This window comes from Ischnura elegans, chromosome 1 (assembly GCF_921293095.1).
Source record: "Ischnura elegans chromosome 1, ioIscEleg1.1, whole genome shotgun sequence".
Taxonomy (NCBI): Eukaryota; Metazoa; Arthropoda; class Insecta; order Odonata; family Coenagrionidae; genus Ischnura; species Ischnura elegans.
In genome coordinates, this window is record NC_060246.1 from 126,186,682 (window position 1) to 126,206,077 (window position 19,396).

The following is a 19,396-nucleotide window of genomic DNA, read 5'->3' on the forward strand; positions in this document are numbered from 1 at the left end:
ATTTTTAATACGGTCCCATTATCATTTCGTTCGTTTTGTATGACGAGGTATCCTTGTGTCCCTCCCCCTGAACAAAATCCTGGATCCGCCCCTGTGCAACATTGAAGCCTAATAACAACAGAACAGTTAATATTTCTGAAAAATATTTCATATTAAAATGTGGCATCCATACTCTTGGCTTCTAACTATTGGCTATACTTGGATTCTAGCACCATCATATTTGAAATAAATGGGCAAAATAATAAGCTTGAAAGTGAAATAAAATGTTGTTAATCATATATTTAATTCTATACTTATATGCCCAGTAGGAGTTTGAATATTTTCATATAAGCTCAAGTGATTACTGAAAATTTGAAGTGAAGAGTTTGGTGCTGCTCAGGTACTCAAATTAAAAAAAAATCAACTTGGTACTACGGATATAAGGGTCTCGTTCAATGTATGTCAGTTACTTGCAAATTAATGCCTAATTAAACAACTCATAAAATATATGCTTTTCTTTTAGGTTGATAAAAATATATCCCTCCCCATATAACCACCCATATAACCAGTCATGATTTGGATGAGGAGTCAGTGGACATAGAACTAGACTGCTCTGAAGCTCATGAGGGTGGAAATGCTGCATCCAACTATGAGCCATTGACTCCTACTAAGACATTTAGTGATGCTAGTGTCCAAACTTCTGTCTCTCAAAGGAGTAAGGGTATTAATTGCAATATGACAAAGAAGGAAGTAGTTAACATTACCACATCACCCATCAAGTTTCAGAGAGATGTGTCGACATATCCACTGAAGAGAATAGGTGGAGATGTGGATGAAGAGGAATTGGAGTCTGTCACAACAACCGAGGGTGTGGAACATGGCAGTGGGAGTGAATATGAGCCATGCTCATCTGAGAGTGATGAGTCTGCTCATGAATTTCAGGACCCTGATGCAATTCTCTCTTGTGTAAATAGGAAATCCAAAATGTATATTGGCGTGCCAGATGAGTGGTTTCCTCATGCAATGTCTTTGATAATGAAATACACTAAACTTGGCCAGAGAGACATTGTATTTTCTCTCATGAAAATTAAGGTAAACGATTCTTTTGAAAGACTCGCGGATCAATTTTGCATATCATGTGGCCATGCATGTAAACTTTTTAACAGAACTGTGCCAATCCTGGCACACACATTGAAGGAACTGATCTATTGGCCTGATAGGGTGACTATAAAAAGGCAGCTTCCCATACCTTTCATTGTACTATGGAGACGAAATCATCAGGTAACTTACCGAAGTGCCTTCGTTCCTCTAACTTCCGGAATGCTGAAGCAGTCATTTCCCTTCAAATACTACGCCACCATAAATACATCTACTTTTGGTAGATTATTTGTATTTCCTTTATCAAAATTTACCTCTAATACCATGTTTTCGACAATTTTCCCTGTTGCAATGAGGCCTCATACCGGTAACTACGGGCAAGTGACGTCACCAACCGTATCTTCTCCCGCTGATTTCCTTGGCATTTTAGCGATTTTATTATTCATTTAATAATATATTTATCTATTTTACTGCATTGAAACCTATTTTTCTTCATTTACTTCCTTTCCTCTATACGTTGAAGAAATATTTAAGCGCAAAAAATTTTTATGCAAACACCCCATTGGTTTTCTTTGTTGTATCCATTCGCTCTTGTCTAAACACAAAAAGCGTTATTAATAACCGATGCTTTATGGTCGAATTTTGCTGAATGAATGCGATTTTGAACAACAAGTTCCTTTGATGGATTTTGCAATCTGTTTAAAGTATTTTAACAGCGAAATTGCACCCAATATACCCAAATTTACTGATACCATGCACAGGTAATTTCAGTGAAAACAATAAAAAACTTCATCGGTAAATAATTTTAAGCCCATACTTTTGTGAAATTCAAAATGATTGGTAGTAAATGCATAGAGAGAACTTAATATTTGATGGAATAATTTTATTTTCTTTACCATTAGAATTTTTATCTCTACAACTTATTGTTTAATGTCTCTATTGTTTAATGATCGGCCTAAAATATTGTTTTCCTGTTTAGTATATATAATGTGTCATAAGGCACACCTACATTATTACGACATTTAAAAGATAAAAAAAACGAATATATCTTGTTGTATAACGAAAATGTGTGCAATTTATTGCGAAAGTTCAATGTATGTAACCTGTGGTAGGAGTCCGTGGCGAAGAGACCTCATTTCTATCGTAAAATTATTTATCATGGTATCATATATTTTCTCTGCTGAGAGACCATTCTAAGTTATCTAAGTGCAATGTATATAATGTATCTTTTCAAATATATTTCGAATTATAATACCACTTGTTATCAAAATGCATTATAAATTACGAAACTTTCCTTGAAATTCAAGGCGACTTCATATAAATTGTTAAAATAGTCACGAATCCAAAAGCAATACCCGAGAAATTCGTATAAAATACCAAATTTATTCGAAATCATCATCAAAGGAGAGAATTTTTAGAGTACATAAAGTAATTTTGGTAAATATTTTGGGTAATATCCTTTTTATGACCTTTATATTGTGATAATAAAATGCCATGCAATTTACAGGAATTAAAAATAGCGCCATTTCGAAAAAGAATTAGTTACGCCCTCACCCAAACAACGGATTCAATTAGAACTAATGACAAATGCTGAGCGAAAGTCATGTGTCACGCTTCCACTGTGTAAGAATTTTATGACTGAATAGTGAGATTTACCGGGCAAAACAATGGTAAGTATGTAAAAGTTCACCGTATTGGTGTTTGATTATGTTAAAAATAAGTACCAGCACTCATTCAGTTGCTTTCTTTAGTACTCTTTGCTCAGTAAGAAAGCAAATGCACATGAAGACAGCATCTGGAGTTGTGGTTGGGGCAGAATAAAGAAATCGAAGGAAAAGGATGACCAAAACGACGATGGAGAAAATTCTAGGTGAGGATCGACGATTTTGGAGTGGTATTCATTGTTGTAAGATATTTTTCCTCTTGAGCTGCATGTACTGTTTTTACAGAGATTCCATGACCGGTGAAATGGATATTGACTACATTGTCACTGGCGGAGTGGACGATTTAGTTAAAATATGGTCATACAATGAAGGAAGACTCGATATGAAGCATAAATTGGAAGGCCACTCTCTTGGAGTCGTTTCTGTTGCAGTGAATACGGATGGCACAAGTACGTGTTCGAGAACGTTGAATTACCATTGATGATTGATACGACCTGAAAATCCTATTTTGAGAGTCTGTAATCGTTGTTGGTCTCTCTGCAGACTCTAAATAATTGAGAGATCAGGGTACCCTTCTTTGTAGTCGATTAATTTTGTGGTGAAGAGCGAACATTATCAGATTATATTTTGTCGAGTTCCAAATCTTGCTATTGCTTTAGATCATGTTGTTACAAGATCAGCTGTGGTATATTTTGCCATTAATTAGATTTTACAGTTGCTTTTTTTAATGCCATATTTTAAATGTTAAAAAATCGCGGCATTATTGGCAGTAAATGAGTTATGTGAATTCCCAAATGGTTCTCTAACAGTATCATATCCTCCTTACAACTATGTAGCGCTTGCTTGTATGTCTCTTATTAGTTTTAAACTAGATCTATGCATTAGTGTTATTCCATTTCGAAAACGGCCTTGGGGTCTATAGTCTTGCTTCTGAGATTTTCCGCAATACATACTATATTTTGCTTTGGTAAAGTCATTGCTTTTCTGAATGTTATTCTCTGTGGTCTATGCAATATATTTTTCATGGTGGATGATAAAAATTTACCAGAGGGTTATGCTGTTATTCCTATTAATGCTGATGTCATATATTTGCAGTGATTGCTTCTAGTTCTCTTGACTCGAGTGTTCGGCTGTGGGATGCCTTATCTGGTGAAAGAGTTGGGAATATTGATGTTGGACCGGTAGATACCTGGACTGTTACATTTTCGCCTGATTCTCGTCATGTTGTATCAGGATCTCATTCTGGTAAAATAAGTCTATTTGGTGTTGAATCTGGCAGATTGGAACAAACATTGGACACCACTGGAAAATTTACATTATGCATTGCATATGTAAGTGAGCACATAATGGAGTACACATTTGCTTAATTAGTTTAATGTTTGGCCCATTTAATATAAAATAGATTATATTTATCAAGGAATCATTTGGCTTTGCATGTTATTAAGCAAGGTTGTAGTGAGTAGTCATTCAAGGTTATTATTGTGAGAAGGTGCACCTACAAATTGCATTATTGTAATTAATACATCTAGATACAGGATGCTTGTTTTAGCTTGTATTCAATTTTTTTGAGGGTGAAATAATGTTAAGTAATGTTCTTTAAAGAAAGGAGCCAGTCACTTGGCTGCTTGCAAGGAATAGAGGAAAAAAAACTGGAATGCTGTATTACCTAAATGTTTATAGTGTTCAAATGGAATGACCACCTCTCGCATTCAGGTGCATTATTGAGAGCAGGGTGAAGGGTGGTTGCCCATCAAGAATTCACTGGCTCAGAAAGTCCCACTGTAAATATTTTCAAGGGGGGTGATTGTTCAGTATTCAGATTGAATGGAGCTCTATAGATAAGTGGTATTTGGTCTCAAATCTTGTGTGACGCATTGGAGCGTTCACCCATGGAATGGGAAACCTTTGCCCTACATCACCTCCTTGTCCAGCCTCGTTCAGAAAGGGCTGAGGTTGATTAAGGCCGAGAGTCAGTTGTACAGACTCAGACAAGTATGGGTCCTGAGTGACGAGAGACGGAACTTGTGGCCTCTGGCAAGCCTCTAAATGGTGCTCCAAATTCATGCAGTGTTGACACATAACCTTAATACGCTATACATCCATGAACACAAGAGCAGTTTTCATTGATGAATGAATTGCTCAAATTGAACAGTTCATCATAAAAAATTTAATCATTATTCTTTGGTGAAATTGTTAAAATTGAATGAAATAATTCCAAATGATAAAACCAAATACAGTTAAATTGCTAGAGCTAAATGGTGCTGGTGCTAGCCAAATCCGCCAAACATATTTTCAAGTATATGATTGATATGTATGATTTATATTAAGTAGATTCAGAGTGTAGCAGGTTTGGATTTGGTGACAGTCATTATCTGGGAATTACAAGGAGGACTAGGGGTTTATCTTCTGTTAATCTCTTTCGAAGGTGGACTGGATGTTAGCATTGCAGGTTGGTCACCAGAAGGAATCAATTTTTATTGCCCGTGGATCCCGTGGATTTTTTTCAACTATGATGAAATCAAAATCTCTTGGATTCCGTGAATTTTATATTTCCTTGATTCTGTTCACTATGAACAATTTGAAGAATCATATCATTGCCATGAGTAAAATCATGTGAACCAAATCCTAAAAATGAACCGAAACTCCTACTTCCAATGAAAACCATATAAAAGGCCTCAGTTTAAGCACCAGAAGCTATAAAATGATGTTCTATTTTTCTATTTTGCTTTTCTGTTGTTAATGTAGAGGTTAACCAATCAGTAACCTGCAGTGGCTTTGTTTGGCTAGATTTTGAAGCTGCGGCGAAAGGTGGAACTATGCAGCAGCATTTGCAGGTCACCTATGTAGCCCATTGAATTCCCTTCGAGAACAGGTAAATAGATGATTAAAACTGATAAAATGTTGCAAGTTATTTGGACATAATGACAACTTTAAGAAGGGAAGAAGATTATTGTTCACAACTCATCCTATCGATTGTAGATTCAGCAATTCTATAATTGTATGTTGTGTTGTAGAAAAGTTTCCACCTCAGGTAGGCAAGTAGATTGCTCTCTTTACCTTTAGAGCAATTTACTCACCAAGAGATTTACTTATGCATGTCTTGACTTAATTAAAATAGGTTCTATTTTCCTTATAGTTGCTGACACATTTGCAGAAATGGTCATACAATTTACTGATTAAAATTTCACAAATCGCCTCATTAAAGAGCGCACAAAAGAGTCTACATGTACTACAATATCCTGTGTGAAATGCTTGAAGTCAAAGCCGAAACATTACTTTGGAGTGTTCCCATAGCCGTGTCTTAACAATAGGCAGGAGTTCTCAAATGCCTCTGATTTACAAGAAACTGCTTCCATACGTACAAAAAAAATCATGTCACGTGGAAATAACTTTTTGTCGATGGATGAATGCACATTTTTTGGTAAATACAGCATTAACTACAGTGAAGTAAGGCTTGCAACAAAAAAGTAGCTGCTTTCTTTTTTGCTGTTGTTGCAAAACCTTTTACAGCATGCTAACAGTCATTTAGCATTTTGAAGTCAACAAATTCTGCCAAAACCAACCAAACCAAAAACAAGAGGAATCAAAATCATATATTTTGACGGGATAGCATACCTGTGCCATTTGAAGAGGGCTCCAGAAATTTAATTATGGAATCTATCATATCCTAGAAAATGTAACCCACAACAAAAAAAAGGCAATGAAATTTTAAAAGTATTTTCTTAAAGATCATTTTACATTGGTAATGGGCTTATGTTGTTTGGAATTATGCTTTCATAGAAACACTGAATCAGTCACCCAATAGTGTAGTTTCTTTCATCAAAGAAAACAAAAGGCATTGATTGCAATATTAAGAACTTCCACCACATCGTGCCTAACATCATACAAAACACTACAATGAGGAAATTATTCCCTGAGGTACACCATCTTACTGTTATTTTACATCATATTTGAAGGTACCATAGATGGCAGGCTTTCTATGGTCATTGATCTCCAATAAGGAAACTTGCAACAGAGACAGTGAAAATGATTTCAAATCTCTCCCTAATAAATACCGTTATTTCCCAATTAAATGCAATTAAAACCTGGAAATTTAAATCAGCTTCATAACAAAATGCCTTGTCATGAAAAATTCTGATAACCATTTATTTCTTACACAATTATCTGCCGTCACCCCAGCACATCATTATTACCCCATCGTTAAAAGATTTCAATTTTGGCATGGAAACCAAAATCCCAAGTTAAATACCCTGTTAACAAATAAAAAGTTAATTTTTGTCCTGATGATAAGATTAACCACCAACAAGATTAAATACCAAAAAATTGACTTTTTAGGAATCAAAATCAATCCTGTCATCTGTGCTGTGATGTAAAATAATGGTATTGACTTGGGAAAGATTTGAAATCATTTTTGTTGTCCCTGTTCCAAGTTTCCTTGTTGGAGACCAATGACCATAGAAAGTCTGTCATCTATGGTATCTTCAAATGTGATGTAAAATAACAGTAAGCTGCTCCACCTTTGGGTACAATTTCCTCATTGTAGTAGCTATGAAGTAAGAAATCATAGCTCCCATGGCACCATGATGCAATGCAGCTTTGGCGAGCTTTGACTTTATATGAGAGAAAAAGTTAATATGCCCTCTTATTGAATTAAGATTGCATCATCGATTGCCTAATTTTCAACACTTAATTTTAAAAAGTCTTAAAGATGCAAGTAGCAGTGAAAGAACTCGTACAAAAATGAGCCTTTGTCTCCACTCTACTGGTAAACATGCCAAAACATGAGAAACACTGGGGCTCTAAGTTAGTGTAAATTTTATGGCTTCATATATGCAGCAAAGGTAGGGAGGGTCACTGGGTTGGAGATGAATTATGAGACAAACATTTTGACTGGTTCTGTAGTTAAGTTCTGTGGACGTAGGTAAAGCAGGAAGATTGCTTGAACTAATTGAGACCCAGCCATGTAATATTGGAAACCATGTTAAGGCAATACATGTTAAGTGAGGGACCTGTTATGAAAAAATAAAATAAATGGCTTCATAATGAGTTTAGATAGGAATTTCCAGAGTTATCTACTTCAGGTGGAATGTTGATTGAGCCTCAGGATTTTCCTTGATTTACATTTTGACTTCCAAGGAAATTGTCTAGTTTTCTAACAATGCTTCTTATTTATTATGTATTCTGTGATAATGCTTGAATTGTATTTGTATATATAATTATATGTGTATTTTTTCTGCTAATGAAAACTTTTTTTGTAGAGTCCTGATGGAAAACATATTGCTAGTGGTGCAATAGATGGAATGATCCATGTATTTGATGTCTCATCAGGAAAAGTTGTCCATACTCACTCAAGTAAGTCGGTTCTTTAAAAAAATGCTTTGTAGGGTTAACAGAAAGAATGTTTAGGTATTGTTGCACTCAGAGTGCCAACCCTTTATGAGCCATACTGCGCTTTGAAATAATGAAAGTTTTCTTTTCACTTTTTTTACTTCAACAGTCTTTCCTGTTTAGCATCCTTGTTATTTCCATTCCTTAAATTTTATCAATACCCATTCATTTGAAAACCATTTCTCATGTAATTGTAATTCTTCCTCTTTTGAATAATTAAATAAATTATATTTTCAAGAATTAATGTCTGTTTATGAATGTAAGTGAGTTGTTCTCTTAAGCATCATGTGATTTCAGTAGCAGCTTTTTATCTCTTCGTTATTGAATGTTTAAATGATAATTAGTCCACTAGAGGACTTAATTTTATTGATATTTTGACATTTTCCATTTTGCAAAGGCACATGTTCTGTATTGTGCTGCATATTCTTCATTCTACATCTGATACAATTTGTTCAAGCTCAATACATATAAGTAAATTTCTTTCAAGTCTTTTATATTCATATCTGACTTCTTAATTTGATTTACCTAATTATAATTTGCTTCAATTGTTTTTTTTCAGATCATGCTATGCCCATTCGATCACTTTGCTTCTCTCCTGATTCTCGCTTCCTTCTAAGTGGCTCAGACGATGGATATATGAAGCTGTATAATGTGTAAGTGATTTATCATGGATTACTTTTCAATCTCTGCATGATATTTTCTGTAAAGCAATTCAATTGTTCAGTGATGCCCATTCTCCCCAGTGCTGATGGTCCAATTCCCCCTCAAAAGCAACATATCTCTCCCTGCCAGTTTTTATCATAGATTTTAAATTTCCATGTGGGTTTCCCTGCATTTGCATCAACCTGGCCGATGACAATTTGTATGAGGAAGTAGAATGAGATGAAAAAGTTGAAGGAAAGGGCAATTTTTGTGGGTTATTTGGTACCCTCACATTATATGAACAAGGAGATTTTGTTTGACCTTCATATACTGATTCTGGCTTGAGGAAGCTGTTTGTGCATGGCGCCCCTCAGAACAAAAGCTGTCCTCCATATTATCTGAGTTAGATTTGGTTCATGTGTGTACTATGTACTTTGCTGAGTTCCCACCAAGTCATTATGGATAAATTGTGCCTTCTTTCAGCTACTATTCAAGTTTTTAACAATTAACTTTCTTCTTCATCGTTTGATAATTCAGTGTTAGTAACATCCTTGTCGTTTTGCCTCTTTGATGATAGTTTTTCTTAATTGCGGAGTGCTGTTTTTTATTTTAAGATGATAAAGATAAGTCTCTCATGAGTTTGAAAAGCTTAAGTGCTGCTTAATGGTTTTGGGTTTCTTTTGGGTGCATCAATAACTAAGGTCAAAAGCATGTCATGAATTTGACTTCTTCTTGACTTAGATATTTGAAGATTTTTGAGAAGAAATAAATTAGCTTACTGTTTTTAAAATTTGACTGTGGATTCTAATCTTATGGATTCTGTTTTCAGGCAACTTGGAATCCTTGTGAGTACATTATCAGATCATGCATCATGGGTACTGAGTGTAGCAGTTTCACCTGATAATAAATATTTTGTATCTAGTAGTTCTGATAACACAGTTAAAGTGTGGGATTGGAATAATAGAGCCTGCATTCACACCTTCAAGGAACACACGGATCAGGTATTCAATTCAATTCTTTCTCAATTTCAGGAATTTAAATACCTTGTTAACCAAGAGTGACTTACCTAGTTTTAGTATTCTTGGCCGATATGATACAAAATAGCGGACCCTGTTTTTCATCAAAATTTTGTGTTTATGTAGGATTATAAACGAAGGATGAACTAGTTAACCTTAGATATTTACATGAAATATTTTAGTGAGCCCATCCCAAGAAATCATCTGCATCCGTTCTCAGCATACAATGAAATTGATATTTTTACTGTGCCTTGCACTTTGCAGCTGCTCCCTGGGGGTACAGAATGCAGTGTACGTTACAAATTGCCATGGATATACATATAGTTTTTGTTGCTGATATATTTAGTCTTGTTATCTAATGAATAGGATACACATATTTTAGACTTTTTCTCATTTTCTCCATGAAGGAATAACATTAAATAGCTAGATAGCTAGTGGATATACCGCAGATGTAAATGTTGATGGACATCCATCTAAATAACTCCTGTCTGTGTAGGGAAGAAAGTTTACCTCTTTACTCTCCAAGCTTGGCAGTCCTTTATTTTAGGAAAAGAAGTGTCAGTTAAGCGGAAAGGTATATGTAGAAAAATCAATAAAGAGAAATATGTATGTATTACTGGGATGAAGAATTGTTGGTAGAATTAGATTGTATGTACAATGGGATCTTCCATCTTATTTTCTCCTGGAAATAAGATGAGAAAATTTCATTGAATCTCCTTTCCAATATTCGATTAAATTTGTCCAAATATGGCACAGTTAAAAACTAGGCTAGAAATATTTGGTGTTACCATTACTATTTTTTATGTACAGTTGAGGACCTCAAATCCGGAATCCAGAAACCTGGATAACTAGAAATCCGGAACATTTGAAAATTCCTCTGGGGAGTATTTTGACTTGCCACTTCGTGGCACCACTCTTCGAGCCTTGTTGTGGGACGAGTAGGAAGTTAGCACATACTATGAACATATGCTAACAACCTCGGCAGGGACACGTAGGGATCTCAAATATCGAGCACAAGAGCCTGAACGCATTAATAAATTGATAAATTTACAAAATATAGAAGCATTTGCACAGATTTACTATCCGATGAAGGAAGGTATCAATGGATATCGCAATGTCTTCTAGAAAATGCTATAAACGAAACTCATTGAGCATGAAGAAAAAGATGTATTTATTGCTCGTTCTCACCCAGTATTAAGCATGTATAGTTTATGCTGCGGAAGCTATGGTCGTGATTGGATGACTTATTCAGCAAGCTTTCAAGAGGTTGTTCCACAGACCATCCTCACATTCACATGTAACTAGATCTGTGATCCTTTTACACAGCTGAGAGGATTGAGACTGTATAGGTATTTGCTAACCATTGGTTACGTACTTCAGTTGCGAGGTGGACAGTGATTATTTCACAATATATGACTGACGTATGACAGCATCCACATGTCTGAATGACAAGATGAGCTTTGCTATGCTAATCACTCGTTGATTGGTGATCATCATTCGTTGAATGATGCATGTTTGGTGCTGGCTTACAACCAGAAGACCAGAAATCCAGAAACCCTTTGGTCCCAAGTTTTCCAGATTTGAAGTCCTCAACTGTAATTACATTCCATGATATCTGCCATTAACGAATAATGAGTTTAACTTCCAGTATTAAGGAGACAAAATACATAGCTGATTTAATGAAATTTATGGTTTTCTGATGCATGTAGTTGATAACAAAATATCAATTTAGGCAACCCACATAATACTCAACTCCCACCTGAAGCAAATTTTTGCCTAGGAGCCTCCTAGGGACAATTCCTAATTATTATGCTTGACTAGTTACCAAATTACGTATAATTAAGAGCTTCAAATCGACTAACGGCCATGCAGGCTTAATATACTGGCAGGCCTTAGTTTGATTTAGTGTGACAAAATTGGGCATGTTTTTTGCTCAACTTTGCGTTCAATGCAGCTTGGGCAGGAATACTCTGATATCATTAAAATGTTGTGAAAGCATATTTTAGAGGCATTGTAACAAAGTAGGGGAGCAGGTGATAGCTCATAAGTTTTTATATGTACTGAAAAATAAGGGACACCTTAAAGGCCATTGTGTTGGTATGTACTAGGTATTATTCCTTGATTTCAGAGAATAAAGTGATGGTTCTCGTCTGCAGTCATTATTTATCCTAATTTTTCCCTATGCATTTTTTTCCTCAATACCTGTTCAACTCAAACAGGTTGAGCTGCAGTACATAGCTGAAATATTGTGAAATTACTTCATATGTATTACGTGGTAATATTCACTTATCCTCACGTTTGGTGCCTTTGTCACAATTCACACCATTCTTTTTCATTATAATCCCTGCCATGTGTATCAATCAGGCTCAAAATTGAAAATATATAGCAGGATTGATTTCTATTTTAAATTGGACTGGAAATCAAAGCTTATATAAGCTTGATATTTGCATCATCAATGGTCATCTGGAACAAAGAAAAAGGAGCATGTTGATTGCGTCTCACTCTCTTAAGTTTTCTCTTCTAAAGGTATTAGTTCCTGCATGGTTTGATGGAGTTTTTTTTATAGTCTCTTTGTACATATTATGGTTAATATGGTGAGATTGAGAGAATCCAATAGAAATACATATTACAAAATTATCTTTTTCATTGTATTTTAAGAGTGCTACTAGTTTTGCCATAATAGGTTTGATTCCAGGCCACAATAGTTACTTGTCAGAATAATAATTACTTATTGATAATATTTAGTAACAGTTTAATGGGGAACTTGCATGAATTTTTTTTATTTCATAGGCGGACAGAAAATTATTTTCTGAATACAACAAAGAAAACCGCATGTAAATCTGAGTTTTCCTTCGCGAGATATTTAATGATAAATATTACGAATTTTAAAGCGCGGGAAAAACTCCCTCACCCCCCAAGCCACTGCCGACGAAGCCTCGATGACGTCAAAGGTGCCTAAACACCACGCGAAGCTATTGTTGTGATTGTTTGTAATAGTTGCCAGCAGTTGTGAGAGCTTCGTTTGTTAGACGTGTTGTATATTTTATATTTAAAGATAAATATCCGACGATAGAGGTTTGGAAGCCCTCGTATTTTGCATTATTTATAATATTAATATCTGAGTAAGGGCATAAAATATAAAACTGGAGCAGTTAAACAAAAAATTTGATAATACCTAAATAACATCGTTGTAGGAGTCTGAGCCACGGCCATTGGAAAGGGGATACGTTAATTGTAAGTTGATGTTATCGACGGCATATCATTCATTTAAGTATGTAATTAGAACGATTTTGATGTTTACTAATGTCCGCTTAGCTTTTATATACAATAACTTCATCCGTTTATTCGTAGGTACCGGAGAATTCGTCGTTTAGGACTGTCTGTGCTTGTATTATGAGGTGAATTCCAGTCAATGCAACTTTTGCTCGCTGATTGGAGACATCTAGGAACATTTTTGTGCCAAAATAGTGTTATTTTCAACGTGACATCTCCCGTTAAGCTACTGCTAATAATCACAGTGCCAGTGGTTGTAATGCACAAAGTTTGACAAGGTTGAAAAATATCGGCCATGAGTTATCAGTGTTCCATCGTGATTGAATTGTAAAAAGTGCTACTACGCTATCGATAAATGTCTAACAGTAGTGTAAAAATTGTCAGTGGCGTGCTAATCTCCGTTGTTCACCGTAGATATGACATTTCACGATCACGCTATTGAAATAAAAACTGTGTGTGAAGTTTGTTATTCCATTATTTCAACGAATAGTAGTGAGAAATGTCACCTGTGTCACTTGTGTGGGATAATTTAAGGGTTTAAATCAGTGAATAAATAGTTGTATTCATCATAACGAGTTCTGTTATTGTAAGTTGTACGTGATGAATATAAGAATGTGATAGTGACATCCAGTTTTTGATAATAGTATTTGCCTATTTCCCACTATATTATTATGGTATATGCTAGTATATTGTTTATGGATTTACCTATATTATTGAAATAGGTTGTAGCTTGTGTGTGTGTTGGCAGCGGAACCGATTCGCGATCTCACATGTGGATTGTGTGCAGACTGTTTTGCTGTGAATTCGTACCGTAGGGCGGATAGGACTACCTTCTCCGTTAATCCGGCGTTGCCAAATTCAACAGCACAGCTTACTCTGTCAACAGCACAGCTTACGATCGTTATCCTCCAGTATTACAAGTTTCTTTTACAACTCGATTTGCCGCCGACGTATAGCAATAATTTGTCTTAACAAATTCCATGAGGGTCGTGGCATCAATTTTTGGTGTCCTAAAAAAAGGCTGGTGTCCTAACATCCTATGCCACACGCCTTATAGGCGGCTTGCGGGGTATTATGTAGACGTAGATGAATTTCAGGTGTACTATTCGAACGAGTGGCAACGTTATCATCCATTTTTCTGATAACCAAAACACACGAAGTGAAACGCTTGTACTTCATCATCCCGATGCCGCATTATTAATATCCCAAGTAATAATCTAGGCACAATAGCAATAGGAAAACTTTCCCAAGAATAACAGAACAAAATAAAGTGACGATGAGCGGCTAAATACTCCCTCAAAACAAATTTTACACCATGCGCTCAGCGTATTTCCCTACTCCCTACGGTTGTTTAGGCACCTATGACGTCACGCCTGGCCTCGGCAACGCTCGGGTGTCTTCGCGCAGTGGTCGGCTCAGAGAAATTTTTCTCGATTTTAAATGCAATTTTTTTATTTCTTTTGATGTTGAATGGAGAAACTGAAGGTATTTTTGCGAACTAATGTATCCATTTGACTTATTCAAAATAGTTTTTAGAGCAATCTACGACCCATGCAAGTTCCTCATTACAGCATAGTGGTTCTAAAGTGAAGGCTTTCCTGTTGGAGAAGAGTATAATGTTTGATGCTACATCTCTCCCTGGGCAAATTTTCTAGGTTTTTTCCTCACATTGAATGTTCTGTGCAAATGTTATTTAAGTTATTACAAGTGGGTGCAAAATAAATCCAATTATTGTCATGGGGGAGCTACAAAATTTTGGCTCAGAGGCTTCCACAGTTATTTAATGTGCTTCATTTATATACGTCTAGTTTTTCTCTGTTGACTATTTATTAGATGTGTATCATGTTCCTCTCACACTCCAGATAGTATTGGTTGATGACTGATGACTCTTGCTGGAAGACAAGTAAAGCAGTAGTTTTCACTGTTAATAAAAAGGGAAAAACCTTAATAAATTTAGCTCAAGCCAATGTGTTGGTGAAACTTTTCTCCCATGTCTTTAGGGTAGAAACCCTCGAATTGCTTCCTGCATCTCCTGAATCCTTAAATGATACATGCTAACTGCCTCATCATTTCATAAAAACACTAAATTTTATTATTCAGCTGTTACCAAGTGGGCGTTATGGCCATTAAGTAAATGATTCAGCTTGTGAGCTTATCCATAAGTGTTATGCATAATTGCTTAAATGATCAAGGCTTCTTGTGCATTTTTTTTAGGTCAGGGGTTATCAACCCTTGACCCTATACTATCTCATGTTGTCAGAACAATTATTGGCAATGGCACTTTAAATTATGGAATTCTACATCTACATAATACCCCGCAAGCCGCCTAAAAGGGGTGTGGCAGGGGGTGTTAGGACACCAGCCGTTTACATCTATTAAAAAAAAAGAAAAGAAGTGCTCTAACGAGGTTGGGATAAGCGTTTATTAAAGTCCTTTATTGTTCGGGGGAAAAACGAATTCCCATATCTATCCGTTCGGCAAAAACTCTCTCTTAATTTATCGCTTCTGTCGGACCTGGAAATATAGTGTGGCTCTAAGATTATGTTCTCTGTGTCGCTCTTAAAGATATCCATTCTTAATTGTTCAAGCAATCTAAGCCTAGCGCACAGCCTCCGAGTCTCCAACAGCTCCCAGCCTAATTCGCTCAACATCTGGGTAACACTGTCTGTACGCCCGTAGCGTTTTTTGACGAAACGCGCAGCCTTCCTTTGTATCTTATTCAGTTCGCGGATTAAGTCTTTCTGCACTGGATCCCATACACTCGCTGCATATTCAAGGTGCGGTCGGACGAGAGCGAAATAGCACCTTTCTTTTACTTTCTCATCCGAAAATCTTCCCACAATACGCTTGACGAATCCTAATTTCTTCAGGGCAATGCCGCAAGTATTCTTTATATGTGTTCCCCACATGAGGTTCGAGGTTATCGTAACTCCCAGGTACTTCACTTCGTCTGTTGCCTTTATGTTAATGCCATCCACTGCATAAACATTGTTAGTGTTGGACGAATTCCGCAAAAAATGTACCGCCATGCATTTGCTCAGATTAAGTTCGAGTCCCCACTCTTGACTCCACAAATGAACGTTGTTTAAGTCCGATGATAGATTTCCATAGTCAGAGTGATCACTAATTTCGCGATAGATGCCAGTGTCGTCAGCAAATAAACGTATTTTACTGCTAATGCGGGAGCAGAGATCGTTAATGTATATAATGAACAACAGGGGGCCGATTACGCTTCCTTGTGGAACACCTGATGTAACTTTTACAACATCAGAGCTAATTCCGTCAAGAACTACTTTTTGTTTACGATCTCTGAGAAAGTCGTGTATCCAGTTTACAACTGTTTCGTTTAATCCGCATGACTGTAATTTGTATAAAAGTTTGTTGTGAGGTACAATGTCGAAAGCTTTCTTAAAATCTAGAAATAGTGCGTCAACTTGTCTTTTCGATTCAACAGATTTTATAACGTCGTGAAGAAAGCGCGAGCTGTGTTTCGCAGGATCTATTTTTTCGGAATCCGTGCTGACAGTCATGGAGGGAATTGTGGATGTGGAGAGTATATTGCTAAATTTTCTCTCAGTTATTCATTTTTAACTAAATTTTCCCTATGGTAAGCTATCATGTGGAAAGGGGACTTCGTAGTCACAACCTCGCCCGAACAAAGGCGTATTATTATTATTATAGATTTATAATTATCTTGTTTGAAGCTGGTCTATACATACATATGTCCTATGTGGCCATACCAATATGAACATGTTGCCCAAAGAATATCAAAGGATGCTGGCACCTGCTGTAGATGGGGGTGTGATTCAGAAATTGGGGCATTTCTCTTGTAGGCAGTGATAATATGTGGGCATGTAACATCAATAGTGACCTGAAAATTATATTTAACTGATAAATTTGGTATTAAAAAGGAGCTATTGACTTGTTTAAATACAGGGTGGGGCAGCATAACTTCCTTTTTTTAAAACTTAATAAATCGCATTGTATGAATCAGAAAATTTTTATTTGGTTTTTACAATGCAGGTGCATACCTAAAGTTTTGTTTTAAATAGTCTTGAAGATCAAATCATGTGGATGATGTCCTCCATTCTTGATACATTGACTATATTGATTTCTGGTGTTTGTTATGACCTTTTCAAGCATAGCAGGCGTTATGTTGGCAATTTCTTCCTGGATGTTGTTCTTTAACACTTTGAGTGCCGGCTGCTAAATTTAATGACCTACTGAAAAATCCAGCCATTTTTACAATATTCGTACATTTTTTAAAACATTAGCATCGAAAATATATTTATATCGATGTGCATTTCAATAAAAATGGACTTTGCTCGTCTTTATGAATGAGTTGAATAACATATATTGCTAATTTTTAAATACATAATTTAACAATGAAAACCTACTGTTTTTGAAAAATAAAAAAGTTGCAACATATGATGTACCGCCATAACATGCATAAAATTTTTTTTAATACGCTCAATTTGAACTATTTAAAGCATGGAAATCATAAAAAAGGGTTGTTCCAAGCAAAGCATTATAAATCCTGGATGACAAAAAGGGTCAATGCACCCTCAACGAACGGTCCATTGGCCCAAAGAATTTTCACACTAAGTGGCCTAAGATGAGGGTGCCAGTAGCAACAGAGAACTTTTCGTCTTCAAGACATAAGGTGAACTCTTTTTCTATCGAGCAGTTGATTTTTGACAAAACAGAACCCCTAAGCAGTAAACTGGAAAAGTACCACGGGCAAAATATTACGGCTTCACGCATACAAAGCCAATTAAATGGAAAGACGTAATATCACGTCCATGGCAATCCTCAGAAGGATTAGCAGGACGTAATATTACGTCCATGGCATGCAAAGTGTTAAATCTTGTAAGGTTCTTGGACGGTTCACATAAATATGGGATTTCAGAAAACCCCATAGAAAAAAATCACGAGGAGGCAAATCAGGAGATCAGGCCGGCCACTGGAATCCCTGTTTGAGATAAGGTGTTCTGGGAACTATTCCCTCAAAACAGCCATCGATGCTCTTGCAGTGTGTGCTGTTGCACCGTCTTGTTGGAACCAAATGTCCTCCAAGTCCAACCCATTTAGCCGTGGGAAAAAGAATTCCTGTAATATTCCTGCTGGGTTGCGATCACAGAACATCTGCTTGAAAAGGAGGCCTCAATGGCAAACGCATGCTCTTCACAATTCCAACGCATGATGGTGTCTGAACTGTGCTTCGATAAAACTTTATAGCCCTACCTGTCGAACAAGACCACAAGTGCTCTGTTTCGACACCAACCGACCAAATGTCGCGCATTACAAAAAAGGAAGTTATGCTGCCCCACCCTGTATTTACGTACCACAGCTTGACTCCCTTGAAATCTGAACTTTTTTTTTCCACTTTTATAACATTTTTGTACATTTAATTAAAAGAAATTATAGATTTTTGTTTATAATTTTTTTGTGTGAATATGTATTTGCTTGAAGTTGTATGCATGTGTTTCAAGTAATGATTTCTAACCTTTAATTTTTATTTCAGGTATGGGGGGTAAAATATAATCCGGATGGAAACAAGATCGTCTCTGTATCAGAAGATAGATCTATAAATATATATGAGTGCCCTAAATAATATGGACAGCTCGTACCCTTGTTTCTTGAAATGCAGGTATGATGCCATGACTAATGATTTTAAGATATGCCAAATAAAAACTTGAAGCTTTTTCTAAAAAGCGTTTGCATTTTTGTGTTCATCATTACTATCCATTTATTTGTTTCATTTGTGGTGGCATTACGTCTTATATGTGTACATACCATCAAATGACTCGTACTGATGCTACTCAGGATTTCTTTGTACAATTGGATGGAAGTGATGTGCCTGAAAAGCTGAAATGTTTCTCATGTTCAGCTAATGCTTTCTATAATTATTACAGAAGTATCTGTAATTATTGAATATTTATCTCTCCTCAAAGTCTCATTCAGACAGCATTGTGTGCTTGTCATTTCCAAAAAGTTCATTTTGGATCCTGAATGTTTTGATCAAATTTGTGTATCGACAATGAATAAGAAAGAATACCATAATTTTTTAATGAATGCTCTTTTATTTGTTCTTGACAGTGCATCCCATCTATTAGATTGTTTACCTGTATAATTGCATTTAAGTACATGTAACACTGTGAGTTTATTCACAGATGTAATGATTGATAGAGCCCAAGTGGCAGTAGATCTTAATGGAAAAACTTTAGTGCACAACATGATATTTATATTTTATGTATTTCATGGAAATTGGTGCCAGCTAATATTATCTCAGATAATCTAATTTTGACTATCCATTAAATTTTATTTGTCTGATCT

General features: G+C 36.0%; 1 protein-coding gene across 1 annotated transcript; it reads left to right on the forward strand.

Moving 5' to 3' along the window:
• The first annotated feature begins 2,728 nt into the window (after nucleotides 1-2,728).
• LOC124169494 (WD repeat-containing protein 61) lies at nucleotides 2,729-19,131 on the forward strand. Its single transcript, XM_046548132.1, has 9 exons — nucleotides 2,729-2,747; nucleotides 2,829-2,947; nucleotides 3,027-3,190; nucleotides 3,837-4,072; nucleotides 8,000-8,093; nucleotides 8,689-8,782; nucleotides 9,601-9,772; nucleotides 18,585-18,710; nucleotides 18,887-19,131. Exons 1-8 carry the CDS (start codon nucleotides 2,745-2,747, stop codon nucleotides 18,672-18,674), a joined length of 972 nt encoding a protein of 323 aa, XP_046404088.1. The 5' UTR covers nucleotides 2,729-2,744; the 3' UTR covers nucleotides 18,675-18,710; nucleotides 18,887-19,131.
• The last annotated feature ends 265 nt before the right edge of the window (nucleotides 19,132-19,396 follow it).

Coding starts and splice junctions, on each gene's coding strand:
- LOC124169494 (XM_046548132.1), top strand. Junction 2,948..3,026: donor GACGATGGAGAAAATTCTAG/GTGAGGATCGAC, acceptor CTGTTTTTACAG/AGATTCCATGACCGGTGAAA. Junction 8,094..8,688: donor AGTTGTCCATACTCACTCAA/GTAAGTCGGTTC, acceptor GTTTTTTTTCAG/ATCATGCTATGCCCATTCGA.